General features: G+C 38.7%; 1 protein-coding gene across 1 annotated transcript in view; it reads right to left on the bottom strand.

Moving 5' to 3' along the window:
* Positions 1–24,638, bottom strand: part of DNAH8 (dynein axonemal heavy chain 8) — a 377,771-nt gene that overhangs the window by 12,374 nt on the left and 340,759 nt on the right. Inside the window, exons 88-90 of the mRNA XM_045786311.2 lie at positions 16,228–16,384; positions 12,110–12,262; positions 10,892–11,081 (exon numbers count right to left, since the gene is read on the bottom strand). Of these exons, the coding sequence (XP_045642267.2) occupies positions 10,892–11,081; positions 12,110–12,262; positions 16,228–16,384 (500 nt within the window). The remainder of the gene's footprint in view (positions 1–10,891; positions 11,082–12,109; positions 12,263–16,227; positions 16,385–24,638) is intronic.

Raw genomic sequence — 24,638 nt, 5'->3', positions numbered from 1 at the left:
TTAATTCCTATAATAGCAGTCACCCAGAATTTCAGCAAACCAATTGCTGTTGTTTGACTTGTGTAGTCAGTCAGCTTAAAGAAAGCTGTAGAGTTCGAGTATCACTTCAAACAAGGCCTCGGAAAAGCCAAAAGAAATAACTAATCGGGAAGGTTGCTTGTCTCAATTTGATCAGGAGGAGGTTGGTAGTCCTATTGGCCATTTTTTTCCTTTAATAAATGAACCAGTCCTTATGTAATGGGCCTTAGGTTGGGCAGTATTTCCTGTCTTATTAGTTGCCAAGCCTCCCAGTAGCATCTTCAAAGATGAGGAGAAATGATGTTCCTGCCACAAGTGTATGACAGGCAGTTTTTCCCCCAAATGAGAAGCAAATGGAGTTCATTAGTAAGTTAAATAAAGGTCAGAAATCATTAAGCAAAGATGGGGTTGATCCACCCAGTTGAATAAAAAGGCAGCAGGCACCTCTGCTGATGCTTCGCTAGATGCTGTAAGCTGGGGAATCTTAACCTTGGATGAAAATTAGAATTATCTGGGAAGCCTTTAAAACTCCCGATTCCTAGGCCACAACTCAGATCAATAAAATCAGAATCTAGAGGTGGGACCCCGGCATCAGCATTGTTTCAAGGCAGGGCTTCTCAAACTTTCATGTTCATAGGTATCAGCTGGGGAAGGAGCTCTTATTAAAATGCAAGTTATGATTCAGTAGGTAGGTCAAGGGTGGGGGCTGAGATTCTCCACTTCTATCAAGCTCCCAGGTGATACTGATGCTGTTGGCTGGTGGACCACATACTGGGTAGTAAGTCTAAGGCCTAGTTTCTTCACGCATTAGAATGACCAAGTGAGTTTTTAAGAAAACTAATTGTACAGACTCTAGAGGCCTCATCGCCAGAGGTTCCGATATAATTGGTCTGGAGCCCCAGGCATTACTATACATTAAATGTTTCCCAGGTGATTCAGTTGTAGAGGCAGGGCTGAGAACCACACCACTCTGTAAAAAGATCTGCGCAGCAGGGTATTGACAGTTCTCCGACCCACATTTGTTTGAAGAACAAATTTGACAAGTAGGAACAGAAATGCCTCACAGTAGAAACAAAATATTAGGAAGGCTGTCAGTAGTACGTGCGGACTCTTTCCATGGCCCCCTGAGGCACACGTGTTCTCTGTGATGTTGTTAATCCAGGACGTGGTTGGCTCCAACAGAACCTGAGTACAAGTGGGAAAGCTGGCGCTAACTCTGGCGTCTGCTTAATCCACCACATCTCATGCACCAAAATGTTAATTCCCTGAACTGCGCTATCTTCTCTGTGTGCTACTTTATACTTCCTTTCCCTTGCCCCAACCAAACCCTTCCATTGTTCCCTCTGGAGTGGTTCGATGGTTAACCAACTCTCCCATTTCTCCACCTCTTCACAGAACATTCTCTCCATCTTCTTCCTTTTACTGCAGCCTTGCTCAACTCTAAAGACACGGTCCTTCCCAATTGTTCCTTCACCCTTTATGAGAATCCTTGGTGCTCTGACAAGCACATCCTCTGGCCACATACTCCAAATACTATCTGCCCCCATTCACTGAGCACCCTCCATCATCTGGGCCTCCTTCAGGATCTTGACTTCTCCATTCCCTGACTTCATCATTTCTGAAGACCTCCTGAGCTCCACCTTTTCTTCACTTCCTTCCTATGTAGTCTAGCTTCATTCTTTTCATCACTTTCCCAGCAAAACTCCAAACCTAGATGAATCCAAATGTCCCCCTTCCTATACTTATTCCAGGCTGCCAAGCAATAATAAGATCATTCCTTCTCAAAGCCACCCAGCAATCTTTCCTTGTCCCCCTCAGTAGCCGACTTTCTCAAACATCTTCCGTTCTCCTTAGATCTTTCCTCCAACGCCTTCTTGCTCCTGAAATCACTTTGCCTCCTACATAGAAAGTGTCAGATGGGAACCCCCTTAACTTCTTGCCATCAAACTGACAAACTCACTCGCACCTAAACTCTTTCCTCCCTTATTATTCTTACTACAATGGGTGCGGTGTCCCTCCACCTGCCTGGAGTGCATCCCTGCACTTGAGAGCCATCCCCTCTTTGCCCCTTTTGTCCCTCTCTGTTATCTTTGCACTTTCCCTGTCTCTCTCTCTCTCACTCTCTCTCTCCTGGCTTCTTCCCATGTGTATTTGAATAGATTCAAGCCTCTCCTATCATTAAAAAAAGAGAATCCTTTCTTCTTACAACCATTCCTCCAGCTTGCTTCTCATCTTCAAAGCCAAATTTCTTGAGACTAATTATCCTTCTTGTCCATACTCTGTCTCTCCATTTCCTGTTATCCCACTCACTCACCTTGAAGTCTGACTCCTCCACTTCCCCATCCACTCCACTGACACCCTTTGCCAACAGTCTCCTTGTTGATAAAGGCATCTGACCACTTTTGGTCTTATCTTACTTGACCTCTGGCAGCATCCGTCTCTACTTCCTACTTTCTCCTCTTGTCTGCCACCACACTATGCTTTCCTGATTTCCCTCTTCCAAGTTGTTTGGATGTGAGAGGACCACTCACAAGAGTTGGGTGATCTGGAGGATGGTGATATACAAGCAAATGTAGCAGAATCTTGATTAGGATGGTTTAGGAGGAAGATGACCAGAAGGTAGTACTGGTGAGGTTCACAGGAGGATGGAATATTCTACATTGGCAGTTGGAAGTGAAGAATCAGAACCTTAAACCAGGACTTCGGATGAGTCAGTCATGAGTAGAGATAAATAGTTGCATCTGTGAGAATGGCTGACATTATCCATGTAGGTACCAGGGCCAAGGGCAGAACTTGCTTGAGATGAGTCTACAAATTAGACCGAGAAGCAGTCCTAGGAGAGGCAGGAGGAGAACCAAGGAAGGTAATGGATGAAAGACAAGGTATGAAAGAGTTTCCAGAACTGGCATCCTAGTATAATTAAGAGGAATGAAGTTGGCAAGGAGGTCACTAGATTTGGTGGCCTTGGAGAGAACAATGATGAGGCTGGCCAGATTACAAGGGATTAGCCAGTTGGTAAAGAAGATAACATGTACAGAAACTAGAATTATAAGGGATGTGGTTGTGACTGAAGTCAGGTGCACCTAAGCCCCTCCCACATGAAGGCAAGGAAGATGGGTTGTTACTCAATCTGGAGGCATTTCTAAGATGTCCACAGCCTCCTATCATTCTGTGGTTTGAGGACAGAGCAGGTAAGTGCTATCACTCAGATAGAGGTTTAGAACCTTGAGGTTCACCTGGCTTCCCTCAGATGTTTAAGTCAGCTCTTGTTCTTCTAGCTATGGGGCATGCTTAGGATTGTTATGGGATTAGAAGAAATCTTTCAGTTCCTTCCAATCCTAAAGTTCTATGAACTCTTGGTGTACTTTTCTACCCAACAAATGTCAGGCTTTTATAAAACAAGCTTTCAGAGAGTGCTGCTAGCTGATGATGTTGCCCTGAAAACAAATATATAGGCAAGAGGTTGTAGATGATTTTTACTGTAATAAAAGATAACAGGACAAAAATTACCCATCCTCTCTGAAAATCTTGATTTGTACTCGTGTGTAAGTTGTCACTGGTATCTGCCGTGACAGACTGACATGGCTTGTTGAGACACTGAGAGAAAACAGAAAAACTAATGTAAGTTGGCATCCAATTGGCATCAAGCTCCAGACTGAGTTAAACATTTGGAGAATAATGATACTTCATGGTTTAATCTCCTACAGAGGCCGCTAATGCAGAGGCTGCATTAGCCGCACATGAGTCATACCTAACATCAAATGGTAAAGCATGGCTGTCAATTAAGAGGTTTTACAAGGTGGTCAATACCCACTTGAAGTCAGGCTCATAATTCATAGTCCACACTTATGACACAAACACATACGCAAATTAGAATCAATCATGTGTGCATGATGCTCTGAAAAGGTACACCTTTGGGAACCAGAGACCAAACAAATCCTTCAAGAATCCTGAGAAGCACAATCTTAAACAATATGTGAACATGTGTATCAATGACTGCTGGGAAAGCCCGGTGGAGCACAAAGGTTCTCTTGGGCCTGAGTAATTCATTGAGAGGCAAATCCACGCACTGCCAAAAGCCGAGCCATCGAACAAATGTTATAGGGTAAGGGGTAGAGATCTTGAACATTTTAATAATCAAACCTAATTGCCACACATTTGAGCTCATCAACTGCTACAAGAAATGACTGTGAAGGGGGCTGAAAATACCACTCCATGGCGGCTGACTCAGCCTCTTCAAGTATAACTGACAAAATATCAGGCCACCATAAGGCAAAGGACCAATGCTATAAACAGCATCAGCTCAGGCACAGATGGGGGGCGGGGAGGCACGCAAGTCCTGTCACCTGTCCTTGTGGCAGTGTGGGTCTTGAAGTCGCTTAGGCCTGAGGAGCAATCACCAGAGGCATGATGGGAAACACACATCAGACAGTACTAGATGCTGTATTACATTATAAGAACACAAAATAAATGGTCATATATGTAAATGTTTTTTCATATGTTTTATAGCCGAGGTGATTTTGGCTACACATATTGTGATGAAACTACGGCCTCATTGCAAACTGCATTGTGTTTTAGTTAAACATTTTTTTAAATTAAAAAAAAACCCATTTGCTTAAATATCTTGAGCCAAAGAAAGAAATTTCATCAAAAGAGACCAGGTTAAAAGATATAAAACCCAGGAGATATAGTCATGCTGAGAAATCAATTACTGATGTTAAATCGTGACCAGAGAGGCTTCCAATTGGAAATTACCTTATCTGCTTGCATACTGCCTACGAAATGCATGAACTTGCTGTAATATTTATGTTTTCCAGATTTGGTCAGGTAATATGGAGCAGAAAGTAATTTGTTTCTCATGTCAAGAGAAGGAAAAGGAAGCAGACAAGTGATTAGTGTGCAAATAAAGTTGACCTCCACTCTTCTATGCTATAAACAGAAAGCAATCATAGAGAAGGATGTATGTCTGGGTGCTTGTGTGTAAAGGTAACATGCTTGAGTAAGTCCAGGGCTTCCCAAGACATGGAGAGCCACAAGAGAAAGAATAAAAGTTTAAGCTGAAAACAGAAATGAAAAAAAGAGAAAGGATTAGTATTATTAACAAATAAAGACAAGAAAACAGATGTATGTCTATATTTGTATTTCTTTAAATGTTCTGGCTTGTAACATTTTTAACAAATAGTAACAATTAAAGATTAGTTCATATTAATACTTTGCTATTTCAAGTCATATTTCTAAAGGAAAAAAAGCAATCATTGAAATAGATTGTATGTTGTAACACATGACTTAACTTGTCTGCATCTACGGAAAGCCAAGGATCAATCAACCTTTCTCTCTTGGTTTCTGAATATCAAAAACATACTTAATGACCTCACATCTTTTTTAAAAATCACTAATATTTACTCCTCTCCTAAACTCCAAGTTGGCCAACACATGTCTCCATCTGTATGTTCTACCAGCACTAGCTGACAATTCCAGTGTTCCTTGCTTTCTTCCCAACCTGTCCTTCTTCCAGTGCTCTCTGTCTTGTACCATTCCTTTGATCTCAGCCATTGCCACTCTCTGTTCTCCCAAAGATCCGCCATTTAATCACCCCATCAAATCTGTCCCTTTCTCTTCACCTAGTTAAAGTCCCAGGCTCTTTCCCTTGGACTTGGTAAGTCTCATTGCTCTGGATCTCCATACTCCAGTCTACCCTCTACCTTCTCCTGGGATTATCTTCTGATCTCTGTGGACTTCCAATTGCCTTTATGATGTGGCCTAACCTCCCCCAGAAAACTCCGCACTCCAGCCTCACCACCACCCACCTCTGGTCCCTCTTCCTGAGCTCTGGCCACACTGCTGTCCTTCTTTTTTCATGCCTTGTCTTTGCTCAGGCTTCTGGCTGGAATGCCCTTTTCTCGAGTCCCTGCAAATCCTACTCCGTGCTTCCTGTATAATGCTCTTCTGGAGCCCTGCCTTGGCAGAATTCATCTCCCTGTCCTCTGTACTACTGTGGCACTTAGTTCTCACTTGGGTGGAGCACTTATCGTATTATGTTAAAGTTGCTGATGGGTCTGTCTTACCAATCAGATTATGAGCTCCTTTAGGGGATGAATTAGGTCTCAAATCTCTCTCTATTGAAAGCACCTAGCAGAGGGGCTGGCAAATGGAAGATGGTTAGACAATCCTAATTAAGTTAAGTGTTATTTCTTCAGGCCCCCGAGCCAGGAATTACCTGGTGACAACTCATTCAAATTGAGGGCTGGTAAGGAGGAAAGAGAGACTCATAAGTAGATTCACAAAATCTGAAAACCATAATAAAAATATTTCCTCCCCAAATTCAATTGAAGTTCTGGGAGAAAAATAGATAAGTGAAATCTGGGAGCTGTCCTTTACAAATCTAAAGTCTATTGAAATAATAGTATACCATGTATTAGTTTTATAAGCTCGTAAAAACAGGCATGGTTAGTGTTTAAGTTTAGAAAATGTTACAATATTTGAAAATGCATGAAGTGAATGAATGTATGTACACAGAGAACAATTACAGGTATACCATTTTTGAAGAATTATTTATACAAAGAAAACTGCACAAATCATAAGTGTAGAACTTGATGAATTTTCATCGAGAGAATAGCCACATAACCAACATCCAGATCAAGAAATGGAACATTCCCTGACCTCCAGGAATCCCCTTGTGCCCTTTTGCAATCACTGCCCTGTCCCTCAAGGGCAACCACTAGCCTGACTTTTAACACCATGGATCTGTTTTGCCTATTTTGATTCATTGCGTAAATGGAATCATACAGTATATATACATTACACATAGATTACAATGTATACAGTATAACACACTGTAATGTGTTCTGTTTTACTTCCTTCACTTAATATTTTATGAGATTCAACCATATTGTGAGTAGCAATAATGCTTCCAAAATTTGTACATGTGAATACCTCTTAAATTGTATTACTAGTAGAGCTATAAGGTGCTGAACTGTAAGGAATCCAACATTATTTTGTTCAGGAATTATCTCAAGTAGCTACGAAACCAGAAGTCAACCACAAGACAAAAATCTGGAAAGACCCCAAATACATGAAAGTTAAATAACATGCAACTAAACAATGAATCAGCCAACCATGAAATCAAAGAAGAAATTTTTAAAAATACATGGAAACACCTAAAAGTGAAAACACAGTGGTCCCAAACCTTTGGGACGTAGCAAAGGTGGTTCTAAGAGGGAAATATTAGCCATACACGCATACCTCAAGAAGCAAGAAAAATCTCAAAAGACAAACTAACCTTATACCTAAAGGAGCTAAAACAGTAGCAACAAATAAAGCCTAAAGCCAGCAGAAGGAAGGAAATAATAAAAATTAGAGCAGAAATAAATTATATAGAAACTAACAAAACGATAGAATAGATCAATGAATCCAGGAGCTAGTTCCTTGAAAAAATTAATAAAATTGATAAACCTCTAGCCAGACTTATCAAAAAGAAAAGAGAAGGGACCCAAATAAAGTCACAAATGAAAGAGGAGAAATAACAACCAACACTACAGAAATACAGTTAGTAGGTAATATTATGAAAAATTGTATGCCTACAAATCAGACAACCTAGAAGAAATGGATAAATTCCTAGAATCATATAAACTCCCAAAACTGAAACAGGAAGAAATGGAAAATTTGAACAGACAGATATCCAGCAAAGACATTGAATCAGTAACCAAAAACTCCCAACAAACAAAAGTCCAGGACCAGATGGCTTCATAGGTGAATTCTATCAAACACTTAAAGAAGAATAAATACCTATTCTTCTCAAACTATTCTAAAAATTAGACTGTGGACTCTTGGAAGCAAACTGAGAGCTTCAGAGGGGAGGGGGGTGGGGGATGGGATAAGCCAGTGATGGGTATTAAGGAGGGCACATATTGCATGGTGTACTGGGTGTTATATGCAAATAATGAATCATGGAACATTACATCAAAAACTAAGGACATACTGTATGGTGACTAACATAATAAAAAATTATTATAAAAAAAGAAATATAAAAATAAAAAATAAATAAAAAACAGAAAAGGAAGGAAAACGTCCAGATTCATTTTATGAGGCCAGCATCACCCTGATACCAAAACCAGATAAAGACACCACAAAAAAAGAGAACTACAAGCTAATATCTCTGATGAATATAGATGTAAAAATCCTCAATAAAATACTAGCAAACCTAACCCAAAAATACATTAAAAAAATCATTCACCACATCAAGTGGGAATTATTCCTGGGTTACATGGGTGGTTCAATATTCACAAATCAATCAATATGACACATGACCTTAATAAAAGAAAGGATAAGAATCATATAATTGTTTCAATAGATGGAGAAAAAGCATTTGACAACGTACAATATCTATTCATGATAAAAACCCTCAACAAAGTATGTTTAGAGGGAACATACCTCAACATAATAAAGGCCATCTATGAAAGAACTACAGCTAATATCATCCTAAATGGGGGAAAACTGAGACCTTTTCCTCTACAGTCAGAAATAAGACAGGGATGTCCACACTCAAGCCATTTTTTTTTTCAACATAGTACTGGAAGTCCTAGCCACAGGAATCAGACAAAAAGAAATAAAAGACATCCAAATCAGCAAGGAAGAAGTCAAACTTTCACCATCTGTAGATGACATGATACTCTATACAGAAAAGCCTAAAGACTCCACCAAAAAACTGCTAGAACTCATACAGTAAAATTGCAAGACACAAAATCAATGTACAGAAATATGTTGCATTCCTATACACCAATAACAACGCAGCAGAAAGAGATAATAAGGAATCAATCCCATTTTCAATTGCACCTAAAATAATAAGATACCTAGGAATAAACATAACCAAAGAGGCGAAAGACCTGTACTCTGAAAACTATAATACGCTGATGAAAGAAATTGAAGATGACACAAAAAATTGGAAAGACAGTCCATGATCACGGATCATAAAAACAAATATTGTTAAAATATCTATGCTACCCAAAGAAATCTACACATTTAATGCAATCCTTATCAAAATAAAAACAGCATTTTTCATAGAACTAGAACAAACAATCTCAAAATTTACATGGAACCACAAAAGACCCCGAATAGCCAAAGCAATCTTGAGAAAGAAAAGCAAAGCTGGAGGCATCACAATTCCAGACTTCAAGTTATATTACAAAGCTGTAGTGATCAAGACACTATGGTACTGGCACAGAAACAGACACATAGATCAATAGAACGGAATAGAAAACCCAGAAATGAATCCACAATCACATGGTCAATTAATCTTCAACAAAGCAGGAAAGAATATTCAATGGTAAAAAGACAGTCTCTCCAACAAATGGTGTTGGGAAAACTGGACAGCAACATGCAGAAGAATGAAATTGGACCACTTTCTCACACCATACACAAAAATAAATTTGAAATGGATTGAAGGCCCAAATATGAAACCTGAAATCATAAAAATCCTAGAAGAGAACACAACCAATAACTTCTTTGACATTGGCCATAGCAACTTCTTTCTAGATACGTCTTCTCAGTAAGAGGAACAAAAGCAAAAATAAACATTAGGACTACATCAAAATAAAAAGCTTCTGCAGTCAGGAAAATTAAAAGGCAGTCTAAAGAATGGGAGAAGATATTTGCAAACAACATATCCTATAAAGGTTAGTATCCAAAATATACGAAGAACTTATGAAACTCAACACCCCAAAAATGAATAATCCAATTTAAAAATGGGCAGAAGACATGAATAGACATTTTTCCAAAGAAAACATACAGGTGGCCAATGGACACATGAAAAGATGCTCAACATCACTTATCATCAGGGAAATGCAAATCAAAACTACAATGAGATAGCACCTCACACCTGTCAGAATGGCTAAAATTAACAACACAAGAAGCAACAGGTATTGGCAAGGATGTGGAGAACGGGGAATCCTCTTGCATTGTTGGTAGGAATGCAGACCAGTGCAGCCACTCTGGAAAACAAACTGATGGTTACCAGAGGGGAGGGGGCTGAGGGGATGGGTGATAGAGGTGATGGCGATTAAGGAGTGCCCTTGCTGTGATGAGCATCAGGGGACGTGTGGAAGCAATGAATCACTATATTGTACACCAGAAACTATATTACACTGTATGTTAACTAACTGGAATTTAAATAAAAACTTGACAAGAAAGAATTACTTGAAGTAAAACTGTCCATATTGTAGTAAAACAAAAAGTTGTTGTGTTTCAGAACTTTATGAACGCCACATTTTCTAAATCCGAAATGCTAACTATGGTGGGTTTTATGAGCTTACCAAATTTATATAGTTTATTATTATGTCAATAGACATCTGGTCAGTAACTTAGTAAAAATTTCTAGAGTGAAGGAAGAAATGCAACAGAATCACAAAGCACTTTCTCAGGGTGGGGAGGACTGAGGAGGGACAGACTCTAGAAGTTCATTCAATAAAAGCTTTGCCACATGATCATTTTTTAAATCAGTCTAATTTTTTGAAATCTAGAAACGATTTTTGCATATTTTGGTGCTTCATGTTTGTCATTTTCATAAAAATTTAAAATTAAGATTTGAACAAAACTTTACTACTTCACATGTCTGAAGCCTGTGGGCTTGCTGAAGCAGATGAGAAGAAAAATGGAGGGTTTGCCTCCATTATTGTGGAAGCAACGGTAGAATGAATTTCAGATTAAATTTGTAAAACAAATACAGAAAGATCATCTGTGGTTTCCAGCCTTTGAAAGTATGTGTCCAGCACTTAGCAAGTTGTCTATATTGTCGTATTATAATATGTATTTATCACACAGTGCTACTACACAACTACCCTCATCCTCCAACTTTGCCCACTCTCCTATGGGCACATACCTTGGGGATTAAAGAAACCAGTCATCCAAAATACATTGGGCCTCCCTTCAAATATCCAAGTAGAAAACTGAGCATTTCTTTCCAGAAGTTCAGTAAACCAGAAGCCCAGTGTGGATGAATCCCAGGACACTCTTTTCCAGATCTGAGGTATGCGAGCATCATACATGTTGTCCAGGGCATCTCTCAAATTCTGAAAAAGAGAAAGTTAAAATATAAGAATGAGACAAACCCAATACATAAGAAACAAATAAACAAATCAAAAAATGGGAAGAAGATATGAACAGACACTTTTCCAATGAAGACATACAAATGGCTAACAGACACATGAAAAATGTTCAAAATCATTAGCCATCAGGGAAATTCAAATCAAAACCACATTGAGATACCACCTTACGCCAGTTAGAATGGCAAAAATTGACAAGGTAGGAAACAACAAACGTTGGAGAGGATGTGGAGAAAGGGGATCCCTCCTACATTGTTGGTGGGAATGCAAGTTGGTACAGCCACTTTGGAAAACAGTGTGGAGGTCCCTTAAAAAGTTAAAAATTGAGCTACCCTATGATTCACCAATTGCACTACTGGGTATTTACCCCAAAGATGCAGATGTAGTGAAGAGAAGGGCCATATGCACCCTAATGTTCATAGCAGAATTGTCCACAATAGCTAAATCGAGGAAGGAGCTGAGATGCCCTTCAACAGGTGACTGGATTAAGAAGATGTGGTCCATATATACAATGGAATATTACTCAGCTATCAGAAAGAACGAGTTCTCAACATTTGCTACAACATGGACGGCACTGGAGGAGATAATGCTAAGTGAAATAAGTCAAGCAGAGAAAGACAATTATCATATGGTTTCACTCATTTATGGAACATAAGAAGTAGGAAGATTGGTAGGAGAAGAAAGGGAAGAAGAAAGGGGGTTAAAGAGAAGGGGGAATGAACCACGAGAGACTATGGACTCTGGGAAACAAACTGAGGGCTTCAGAGGGGAGGGGGGGTGGGGGAATGGGATAGGCTGGTGATGGGTATTAAGGAGGGCACGTATTGCATGGTGCACTGGGTGTTATACGCAAGTAATGAATCATGGAACTTTACATCAAAAACTAGAGATGTAGTGTATGGTGACTAACATAATATAATAAAAAATGTTATTATAAAAAAAAGAATGAGACAAACCAACAAAAGAGGGAAATGACAATTGAGATCAGAGCTCACCTCACTCATAATGATTGTTCCTTCAATGGCCAATTTTAGATCACTCAGACTACTGCGAAGTATTGAGATGACTTTTTGCATTCTGTCAATTTCTTGTCTAAGAAATATGTTCATTGAATTAAGATGTCCCATCTTTATCAAACGAGCTTTCACCTTAAAAAAAAAAAGCATAAAATACAAGAAAGGAATTTTTTAAAAAATCATCTGTCATTTCTCTTCCCAATGACCTCTCCTTTCTTTATTCTTTTTCTTCCTCTGGATGTATCTCTACTAGACCAAATGGATTCTAAAATATCTCTTGCAGAACCAAACTTGACATTAAATTCCCCATTTTCCAGGCCTCAAAAACTACTGTTCAACTAAAATGGTTTTTATTTCCTACTGATTGTACTTAGTTGATAATTGGAAATGTACTTTAAAAAGCTGAAACAAAATTGTACCTTTTTTTCCCTTTCAAATGATTAAGTGCTAAGTGTCAGTTAAATATTCTTTAGCAATCTAACCTTTCTAAGAGTACAGTTTGGCATGATTTTTTTCATAATGCTTACTGAGTCATTATTAGAAATGTCACTGAAAGTTAATATGGCCAAAATCTTTACAGAGCAGTAACCAATGAACGATTGGTTGCAGCTTCCTAAGACCATTGTTGCCCTGGTTAGGGTGACTAAAGAGAGTCTTTCCTAATCTAATCAATGAAAATATTTGACTTTGTGTGAGAGCCATTAAGCACCTGTCACTTGTTCCTTTTGGTATATCATTTATTGGCCATTTTGAAGAGATCAATATAAAAGCATCTGGTTCTGTGAATAATAAAATATAATAATTATTGGAAAATAAGCCTATATATATACATATTTGAATTTAGTGACCTGTGCCCAAGAAAAGATTGACTATGAATATTGGCAAGAACTCCTACGGAGATCTGAACTTTCTGGGGGCCATAATCGAAGAGATGCCAGTATAGGAGGGGTAAGGATAGGCACGTGGAGTGGGAGAGAATTGAGAGACATGTACCAGTCCACAGAATCACCAGAAAGCCAGTAAACTATAGGATTCTCTGCTGGAAATGCCCACAGCCCCTTCTTGAGTCATGGCATATTAGAGATGATGGGCCTCGGGCTCATCTGGACCATCCGTTTCATTTTCCAGAACATGTTTGCTAACATGGTGCTGAAGTGTCCCACTCAGCAGTGGACACTTCTGCTTTCCTGCAGCTGGGCCACTTCTAATGAATGAGGGATGAAGAGGGGAAACTCAAACTCAGGGAAGCAGTGATATAAAACAGAACAGCTCGGCTGAGAATATCTGGGCAGGTAGAGCAAATTATATTGCAATCCCAGTCAAACATGCCGGTAGAGGTCCCTAACCCAGTCACCACACCAACCTTCAGGAATTCTCTTAAATTCCTGGTTCTAGAACTTATATTTTTGCAGGCTCTACCACCTCATTCTCATCTCGAGCCCTTCAGCCTCCAGTGGTTGAATAGCATATATATCACCCCCTTTAAATCATGACTACCCTATAGAAATTCACACTGAAGGAAAAGGGAAATTACGGAAATCCTTTTGCAACCCCCACAAGTGGGAAATTAAGCCCAGGTATTGGCTACAATGTCATGTCAATAGCCCAGGTATCTTTTAGTATGCTAACTGCCCCCAAACAAATCACCTTACCCTACTTAAGGTTTTTTGTTTTTTTAATTTATAATAATTTAATATATTATGTCAGTCACTATACAGTACATCCCTAGTTTTTGATGTAAAGTTCCATGATTCATTACTTGCATATAACACCCAGTGCACCATGCGATACGTGCCCTTCTTAATACCCATCACCGGCCTATCCCAGTCCCCCAGCCCCCTCCCCTCTGAAGCCGAGAAACTTCTTTCGCAATCGAGACATGCTTAGGAAAAACTTAAACTCTTGAAAATCTAATCTTAGTACTGATTTTATTTTGAATATGGTTATTGTTCCAGTCTAAAGTTATCTTTCTATTAATAAGATGGAAGATTTGCTGCAGTCTTACATAGGATTTTCATTATGTTTCTGGGACCAGGTAGTCTCTTCTTGAGTAATGTGGCTCCGTTTTTACTATGGAAGTCAATAGTATAATTATATTTCAACTTACGAAATTCACTTTACAGCCACATTTTCAAGAACACATGTCTCTCCTCTATGAGATAAAGGACACTGAAAGGTAAGTGATCTTGGAAGAGGAAGCAGTTTCAGATGCCTCAGTACAAACTCCTTCCCGTTTAGCAAACCACTCAGCAACATTCCTCACATTCAGTCCCTGCTAGAATATTGCCAGAACAGAGAACTTGGGGAAGTGGCCCTGACCAAGCCTGGATAGCTCAAATTATCCCAAGATTCCCAAGATCCTGAACACCACCTCTGGTAATACCAACCTGTGGTCTAGTCAACCAGAGGGAGTTTAATCTCACCTTCACATGCTTTTAAAATATTTGAAGGTTTTAAAATATTTGAAGGCAGGTTTTATGCCTCATCTGTCTCCTGAAGATCACTTACAATGGACCATTGGAAGTATGTACTTACACTATGTATCCATTTTTTAAAATACCCCCCCCCCGCTATAATTATCTCTATGTGAAGCAATGGATTTCAGTATCTTAGCCAAATGCCTTGGTGCCCATTTACATAATAGAAGCAAAAACTGTTTTAAGAAGCAAGAAAATGTTTCTTATCAAGGGGTACCCATTGCAGTGGGAGGCCTGTAGCTCAAACAGCCTCAGAGCTCCCAGCTGACAAGTTCATTTTTCCCAGACTCTAGGATGCAAGTCAAGGTAGACACAAGATCGTAGTTATTCCAGCACTAGGTCATTAGCCTCTCCCTTCTTGGTTCAACAGCTACACTTGACTCAGCCCCATCTGGGACTCTCTGACCATCAGCAGTGAGGAGTGGAGGCTGACACAGGAGAGAGGAGGCCCTAGATGACCAGAGGACACAACCTTGTCTTCTTGCATGAAGATGGAGGCCACTTTGGAGGAACTTTCACAGAACTTTCAACCACCCAGAAATTTTACCACAATGAAAGATTTTTTTTTTTTTTTTTAGATCAGCAGTTCTCAAAGTGTGGCCTAGGACACCTGCAGGCCCTGAGATCCGTTCAGGGGGTCCACAAAGTTGAATGTTTTTCATGTAATACTAAGGCATCATTTGACTTTTTAACTCTTCTTCTCTCAGGAGTGCACAGGGATGTTTTCCAGAGCTACGTGACATGTAGTATCACAACAGATCGAATGCAGAAGCAGATATGAAAATCTACCTGCCTTCTGTTAAACAAGGTGTTAAAGAAATTTGCAAAAATGTAAAACAATCCCACTATTCTCAATGAACTTTTTTTGTCTTGGAAAACATATTTTTTAAAATAAAAATGTTATTTGTGTTAACATGTAGTGGGGTTTATTACTGTTATTTTACAATAGATTAATTCAGATTTTTGAAATGTGTCTGTTTAAATTCCTAGTATTTTAAATATTAGTAGTTATAACCCACATAAATAAAAGCTATTTGGGGTCTTCAGTCATTTTGTAAAGGGGTCTTGTGGTTAAAAATATTTTGAGAAAACCGATTTAGGTTAATAAGCAAACAACTGAGAGGTTCAAGAAGTAGAGAATTATTGCCATCCACGCTGGGAGCGAATTCATTTAAATGGCTTGCTTTCTTGGCTGGGAGGACTGAGAGACTAAAGTGGGGGAGCAGAAGACAAAAACCAGGGGTGAGTTTAAAGAATGGACAAAGCAGGCTTGGGTGAGAAAGGTGGAGAGATGTTTCCAGCCTAGAAGGATAAGATGTCTGGGGATCCAAAGGCAGAGGAATCCAAAGGTGGGAGAAGGGTAGAGAAAAGGTGATTGAAAGAGAACATGGAGTAGGAGGCGGATGGAGAAAGGTGTCAGGAAAAGTGCAGATCATAGTTTACAAGATGCTTGAGAAGGGGCAAGGAAGAGAAGACCACAAGGTTAAAAGAAAGAGTGGTAAAGGAAGCAGGAATGAGTAGAGCAGGGAGGGAATGAAACCTACTGTCCCAGGACCATGCTAGGCTTTGTGGAACCGAAAGATAGCCCTGTGCATATAAGGGGGCAAAGGGTGCACTTACCTCATGAGGAATGTAATCAGGAGGCAGTTTGCTCAGCATATCTTCAGATAATCTATAAACGATGGCTTCCCGGGTCTCTCCCACACCCCCTCCACTCTCTTTGGGTTGAATGTTGGTGATTGTTTCAAGAACAGCAGAAGCAGTATTACTCTGATACCTGATAAAAGAGTGAACTGTTCAGAATGTAGCAGGGAAATGTAAGTTCAGAGATAATTATCAAAGCTAAAATGAACTGATAAGATCACTTAAAGCCAGATAGAAAAAAGAGGGGGGGGGAAGGAAACTTTACCATCAACCCACAAGAATGAAAAAACTAGAGATCCATTCTACTGCCTCCTAACAAAACATCAAGAAAGTCACAGAAAATTAAGGCTTTCCGTCTTCAGGGAAAGAGATGCCACAAACGTCCTTGGTAATCCAAAGCAGTACTATCCAATTTTGCTTGCCTACGAACCTCATGTTGGACAATGAACACAACTCTCTTTATTCTCCCCCAGTATAGACCGGTCATAAGCATCTATAATTACATGACAGTTAGATCAAAAAGGATCTCTCATATTTCCTCTGTGAATTACCCATTATTAAAATTTCTTTGGTATTTTCTGTTTTGTTTTCTCATTTTCCCACTTTTGTTTTATGATTTCCAGAGTAATCTATTGGCATCCATGTGCTCCACTTGCCTAAATGCAGCCACCCATCCTTAAATCCTCGTATCCAAAAAAGATTTACTATGTACGAGGCACTGAGCTAGGTGCCACAATATGGTGGTAAACAGATCCCTGCCTTGGTGCCTCTCGCGATGTAGTGGAAGAGGGGTGCATTTGTCCATACCACTGTGATATGGTGTGGAGGAAAAGAACAGGATGCTTTAAAAGAGAGTAATCTGGCTGCGTCTCTCTCTTGCTCTTGTTCTCACTCTCTAGATCTCTTCTGGGTCAACCAGATGCTCTGAGAGGCACAAACTTAGTTTTTTTCTTAAAGTAGCTGGGTCTGGACACAAGATGGTGTGTGTGCATCAATGTGAGAGTCAGTAGGATATTGAAGTCCCTACTAGTATTGTATCATATCGTACTATTGTTCTATTGTTGTATTGCTGTCCATTTATCCCCTTTGGTCTGTTAGTATTTGCTTTATATAGTTAGGTGCTCCTATGTTGGGTGCACAAATATTTACGAATGCTGTATCTTCTTGTTGAATTGACCTCTTTATCATTATTTAACAACCATCTTTGTCTTTTATTACAGTCTTTGTTTAAAAGTGTACTTTGTCTGACATAACTACCCAAGTTTTCTCAGTTTCTGTTTGCATAAAACATTTTTCATTCCTTCACTTTCAGTCTGTGCATGTCCTTACATTTGAAGTGAGTCTCTTGTAGGCAGCATGGTCTTCTGTTTTTGGTTTTGTTTTTAAAGTCCACTCAGCCACTTTATGTTTTTGATTGGAGAATTTAGCCCATTTACATGTGAAGTAATTATTACTAGGTATGTGCTCATTGCTATTTTGTTAATTGTTTTCTAACTGTTCTTTAGTTCTTTTCTCTTCCTTTTCTCTTCTCCTGCTCTTACCTTGTGGTTTGATGACTTCCTCTAGTGTTAGATTCCTTTCCTATTCTCTTTTGTATATCTACTATAGACTTTTGCTTTGTTACCATGAGGCTCACATATAACAGCTTATAAATATAACAGTCTATTTTAAGTTGATAGCAAATATGTAAATAAGCATTTTCACTGGAAGACTGGGGTTGTGTTTTAGTCCACTGTGTATGCCACACCTTGGGGGTAGCAACCTGTCAAGAACTGTTTCTCCAATTGTTTCAGTCCTGTGGCGACCAGGGCTAGGCATACAAGGGACGTCCCTGTATGGGCTGCATGTATCTGCTGGCTTTAGCAGGGCCGCAGGAGCCACTGGGGTTGGGACACTCCCACCAGCACTAGTAAGGCAGAGAAAGAACACAAGACTGGTGCCAATGAGTGCCTCCATCCCTAGTGAGAGTCCCAACATGTCCCTACCCCTCTAGCAGATGGCTTAAGATTAGCAAATGAATCTCCTTCACATATGATCTAAGTGCTTTCAGACTGCTGCTTTTGCTCTGAGTCTCAGGGGTGAGTGAGTCTGCACAGGAGCCCTGTAACAGCAGGATCTTAATTCCTTACAGTCCTTTGGGTCACCTAGCTAGAAGCCCCACTGGTTTTCAAAGCCAGACATTTTGGGGGTTTGTCTCTTTGGTGCAGGTCCCAAGGGTTAGAGTACCTGATGGGGCCCAATCCCTGTGCTTCCCAAGGAGAAGCTCTGTATTTATGAGATCTTCCCCAATTATGTGTCACGTGCCAGGGCTGAGGTTTCAGGTGAGACGACATCTCTGCCTCTCCAACCCATCTTGATGTAGCCCTTTTATACTTCATTGTAGAGCAGCTACTCAGTTAGTTTTCAGGTCGTTTTCAGAAGGAATCGTTCCATATGTAGCTATAGATTTGGTGTGTCTGTGGGAGGAGTTTAGTTCAAGATCTTCTTGCACTGCTATCTTGAACTGCCTCTTCCTGTGAATTCTTAATTCACCAGGTTTGTTGCATTAATTAACATTCATTTATGATGCCTATGTGGTTTTAAAAACCTCAAGCTAGAAATTTATTTTAAGGTGTTTCCAGGAAGTTTCAGGTGCCAGCTGGTCAAACCAACACACACCTTTCCTGGAATAATGTGCCTACAACCAGGTCTGAAAGAATCCAACAGTTAATTTCCAACAGACATGAGTTCACAGTCAAAAGTTAAAAAACTCATAAAGAGACAAAGCAAGAGCTCTTACTCTGAGCAAGAGTCAGTAGAAACAACAGAAAGCAGAACCAGACCTGCAAAGATCATAGATGATTTTTTCAGATGCATATCATGAAGATGTTTTTACTATATCTGAGAATAAAAAAGGATGATTGAAAATATAAATATGAAACAGGAAACTCTAAACATGAAAGTATATTTGAAAAAGAGCCAAATAGAACTTTAGGAAATTAAAAAAATATATTAAAATTGAAAACCTGTATTAGTTTTTATTGCTGCTATAACACATTACCACAAAATAAGTGTCTTTGGGGTGCCTGGGTAGCTCAGTCAGTTAAGCATCTGACTCGATTTCAGCTCAGGTCATGATCTCAGGATTGTGGGATTGAGCCCTGTTTCAGGCTCCACACTCAGTGTGGAGTCTGCTTGAGATTCTTTCTCTCCCTCGCCCTCTGCCCCTCCCCCCACACCCTCTCTCTCTAAATAAAATCTTTAAAAAAAATAAATGTCCTAAAACAACATAAATTTATTATCTTACAGTTCTATAGTTAATAAGTTTGGCATTGTTCTCACTGGGCTAAAATCAAAATGTCAGCAAGGCTGAATTCTGTTCTGTAGGCTGTTGGGGAAGATCCATTTCCTTGATCATTTGAGTTGTTGGCAGAATCTACTTTCTTACTGAGGTCCCCAATTCCTTGCTAGCTGTCCAAGCCCTTCCCAGCTTCTAAAGGCCATCTGCATTCTTCGGCTCATGACCCCCTTCCTACATCTTTGGGTCATCTCTGAAGATGTAGGAAGGGGGTCATGACAGTGGCAGGTCAAGTCCCTCTCTCACTTTGAATCTTTCCTCCTGCTTCCATTTTATCTCTCTGACCCATGCTTCTGCCTCCATCTCCCAGTAGTTCAGGTGATTAAGTTGGACCTACTTTGATAATTGAGGATAACATTCCCATCCCAAGGTCCTTACCCTTAAGAATATCTGTAAAGTCCTTTGTGCCACATAAGGTAACATATATACATGTTCTGGGGATTAGGATGTGGATATCTTTGGGGGTTCATTATTCTGCCTACCATAAAAGCTAACAATAAGTCAAACAGCAGATTAGATTCAGCCAAAGAATTAGGAAACTGGAAAATAGATCTGAAGACATTATCTAGAATGTTACAGAGGAAAACAAATGGGAAGTATGAAAGAGACGTTAAGAGACATAGAGGATAGAGTGATAAGTTCTAACATACATCTCAGGAGAGCATCAGAAAGATGGAAGAGAGAGAATAAAAAAGAAATAATAAGGGATGAAATAATGACTGGGAGTTGTTGAAAGAGTTGAAACCTCAAGTTCAGGAAACTCAGTGCCTTCCAAGTAGGATGAACAAACAAACAAACAAACAAATAAATAAATAGATGCAGATATCCAAATGTAGATATCTCACAATGAGACTGTAAAACACCAGAAACAAAGCAAATATCTTAAAGGTAGCCAGAGAGAAGAACAGGTTATCTAGAAAGAAATGACAATAAGACTGATGGTCAATCCTCAGCCGCAGCAATGGAAGCCAGAAGAAAATGGAAAAGTGTGTTGCATATGTTAGGATAAAATAAGTACAAATCAAGAATTGTATATCAAGCAAAATTATCTTCCAAGAATGAAGGCAAGACAAAAGATTTAAGTAGACATTTCACCAAAAAAAACCTATATTAATGGCCAATAAACACATGAAAAGATGCTCATCATTTATTAGAAAAATGTAAATTAAAACCGCAGTGAAATACCACTTCACACCTACAAGAATGATTATAATAAAAAACAGACAATAACAAGCATTGGTAAGAATGTGGAGAAACCTGAACCCTCATACATTGTTGGAGGGTACTGTAAAATGATGCAGCCACTTTGGAAAACAATCTGGCAATTTCTTAAAATGTTAAGAATAATCATATGATCCAATAATTACAGTTCTAGTTATCTATTCGAGAGAAATGAAAAGACATATCTACACAAAGACTTGTACATGAATGTTCATAGCAGCAAAAACCAGAAACTACTCAAATGTTCATCAACTTCTAAATGGATAAACAAAATGTGGTACATTCATATATTGGAATATTGTTTGGCAATAAGAGCAATGAAGTACTGGTACATTTTACAACATGGGTGAGCCTCTAAAACATTACACTAAGTAAAAGAATCCATTCACAAAAGACCACCTAGTATACGATTTCAGTTATAAAAAATGCCCAGAAAAGCAAATTTATAGAGAAAGAAAATAAATTAGTGGTTGCCTGAGGCTGGGGGTGGTAGTGGGAATTGATCACAAATGGATATAAGGATTTTTTTGAGGGGTGATGAAAATTCTAAAATTAGATGGTGGTGATAGTCACAAAAGTCTGTAAACTTAGTAAATATTATTGAATTGACCACTTAAAATGAATGAATTCATAGTTTATGATAGGGAAATTATGTCAATAAAGCTTTGCAAAAATTTCTTAAATTTAAATTCAATTTAGTTAACACATAGTATGTTATTAGTTTCAGGGGTAAAATTTAATGATTCATCTGTAGGATATATCACCCAGTGCTCATTACATCATGAACCCTCCTTGATGCCCATCACCCAATTACCCCATCCCCCCACCCACCTCCCCTCCAGCAACCCTCAGTTTGTTTCCTATAGTTAAGAGTCTCTTACGGTTTGCCTCCCTCTCTGTTTTCATCTTATTTTATTTTTCCTTCCCTTCCCCTATGATGCTGTTTTGTTTCTTAAAATCATACTGTATTTGTCTTTCTCTGAATGACTTATTTTGCTTAGCAGAATACCTCTATTTCCATCCACGTCATTGCAAATGGCAAGATTTCATTCTTTTTGATGGCTGAGTAATATTTCATTGTATATCTATCCTACATATTCTTTATCCATTCATCTGTTGATGGACATCTAGGCTTTTTCCATATTTTGCTATTGTGGACACTGCTGCTATAAACATTGGGGTGCATGCACTCCTTCGTATCACTGTTTTTGTATCCTTTGGATAAATACTCATAGTATTATTTGCAAATTCTGGGTGTTAGGGTTGTTCTATTTTCAACTTTTGAGAAGTTTGCCTGCCTTTGACTTCTTGCTGAATATGAGGGTTTTTTCTGTTATTTTACTCCTGTGCTAGTTTGGAAGTTATATACTATTTCTATTTTTTTTTTTTTTACTCTTTACCCTAGAAATTTTAACATCCACTTTTAATTAAGTATAAAATTAACATCTTTACCCTCTTCTCAATCAAAAACTCATAGGTACCTTTAACTACAGTCACTCCCTCCTGGCATTTCAGTATCTTAATTTTATCTTTTTTAAAATAAACCCACAATTGAAATAAAATTATTGTTTTATGTCATAATACTTATTTAGATTTACCCACGCATTGACACATTCTTTTCTATACCTCAAACTTTCCACCACAATAATTATCCTTTCTGAAGTATATCCTTTAGAGTTCCCTTCATTGAAAAGACAAGGAAGATGGAGCAAAATATATATATGATGGTACAAAAAGAGCAACATTTTATATTTTATACGTATGTTACAAATACTCTTATATTTATTTAACACTTAATAAATCAGTTTTTTTAAATAACAAGTATCCAAAGATGTACATACAAGACTGTTTATAATGGTATTTGTAATAATAAATCCTGGTAAAGCTCTATAAATATCTATACAGCCAGTAAAAATGTGATGTAGCTCTGTATTCATTGATAAGGTGAGGTTATTGAGTTGAGTTATTGAATGAAATAGCATGGTACATTTTGTTTTATGGCTTAATAATACTCCATTGTGTATATATATGCCACATCTTCTTTACCCATTCATCAATCATGGTCATTTAGGTTGCTTCTATATCTTGGCTGTTGTAAATAATGTTGCAATTAACAGTATTACTCAGCCATAAAAAAAGAATGAGATACTGCCATTTGCAACAACATGGATGGACCTAGAGGGCATTATGCTAAGCAAAAGAAGCCAGACAGAGAAAGAAAAATACCGTATTTCACTTATATGTAGGATCTAAAAAGCAAACCAAATGAATTTTTAAAAAAATTTTTCTTAAAATTTTTTTTAAAAGTGCAGAAACAGACCCATAAAACAGAGAACAAACTAGTGGTTGTCAGAGCAGAGGGGGCGGGAGGGTGGGCAAAATGGGTGAAGGGGACTGGGAGACACAGGCTTCCAGGTATGGAATAAATAAGTCACAAGAATGAAAGGTATAGCACGTGAATATAGTCAATAGGATTTTTTTTTAAGATTTTATTTGATGGAGAGAGAGACAGCCAGTGAGAGAGGGAACACAAGCAGGGGGAGTGGGAGAGGAAGAAGCGGAGGAGCCTGATGTGGGGCTCGATCCCAGAACGCCAGGATCACACCCTGAGCCAAAGGCAGATGCTTAACGACTGAGCCACCCAGGCACCCCAGTTAATAGGATTTTAATGTGTTGTATGGTGACAAATAGTAGCTACACTTGTGGTGAGCATGGCATAATGTATAGAGTTGTCAAATCACTATGTTGTACATCTCAAACTAATGTAACATTGTGTGTCAACTATACTTAAAAAAATAACATGTTACAAAAACCTAACTATATCAGGATCTAATTTTTTGTTGTAAATATTGTGCATATAAGCATAGAAAAAAATCTAGAAGGGTATTTTGAGAGTGGGATTTTTGTATGATGAGTATTTGCTGTGATTACTTTCTGCTTTCCATTTTCTGTATTGTTTGTTTTTCTCAATGAGAAAGTATGATTTTTTATAATGAAGAGTATTAAGACCATTTTAATTTTGAAAAATAGAAAAAAAATAAGCGCCCAGATGCAAAGCCCACCAAGGACTCAACAGAGATGAATCAGTGACAAATGTTTGAGATTCATTGAAACACCTCTTACAAATCCCTAGTAATCTTTGTGCCCTACCAGAAAGGCCCCTTCTACCTTTCCTCACAGCGTACAGAAAGGATTATACCTCTTTTTCATCTCTAGCTGTGAATTGTGCAAACTGTCTCACTAACAGAGTCCTAAGGAGCTACCGCTAAAATTATCCAGGCTTCTTTGCTTATGAAAAAGCCACATTTTGTCTCCACAGAGGGAATTCTATTCAGCTAGCCTTTAATTCATTTAGGAAACCTACTGAAGAATGGAGGAGATGATCTGTCTTCAGCATTTTCATTTGGTTAGCAGGTAGAATACTGCATCTGGACCCAAACTGCGTCTTTCTAAAAGTCATGATTAAAGTAAATGTATCTGCCACTATGCTCTGTAAACTGGACTTTCAACTGGATACAGTGATATTGAGGGTCCTGGTAAATGTTTGTAACCCAACCAGAGTTGGGGTATCCACTCCATATTATCTTTAAACATATGAGTTTCACAATAAGGGCCAATAAGGTAAAAGCTGATTTTTAATAAAATTAAATGGAAATCGATTTTGTATGGGGTGCCCTGGTGACTCAGTCACTAAGCAGCCAACTTTTTTTTTAAAAGATTTTATTTATTTATCTGACAGAGATAGAGACAGCCAGCGAAAGGGGGAACACAAGCAGGGGGAGTGGGAGAGGAAGAAGCAGGGGGAGTGGGAGAGGAAGAAGCAGGGGGA

Source organism: Ursus americanus, chromosome 32, assembly GCF_024610735.1.
Source record: "Ursus americanus isolate L20-20 chromosome 32, mUrsAme1.1.p, whole genome shotgun sequence".
NCBI classification, from domain to species: domain Eukaryota; kingdom Metazoa; phylum Chordata; class Mammalia; order Carnivora; family Ursidae; genus Ursus; species Ursus americanus.
Note: the sequence above shows the minus strand (reverse complement) of the source record. Positions and strands in the feature narration are given on the sequence as shown.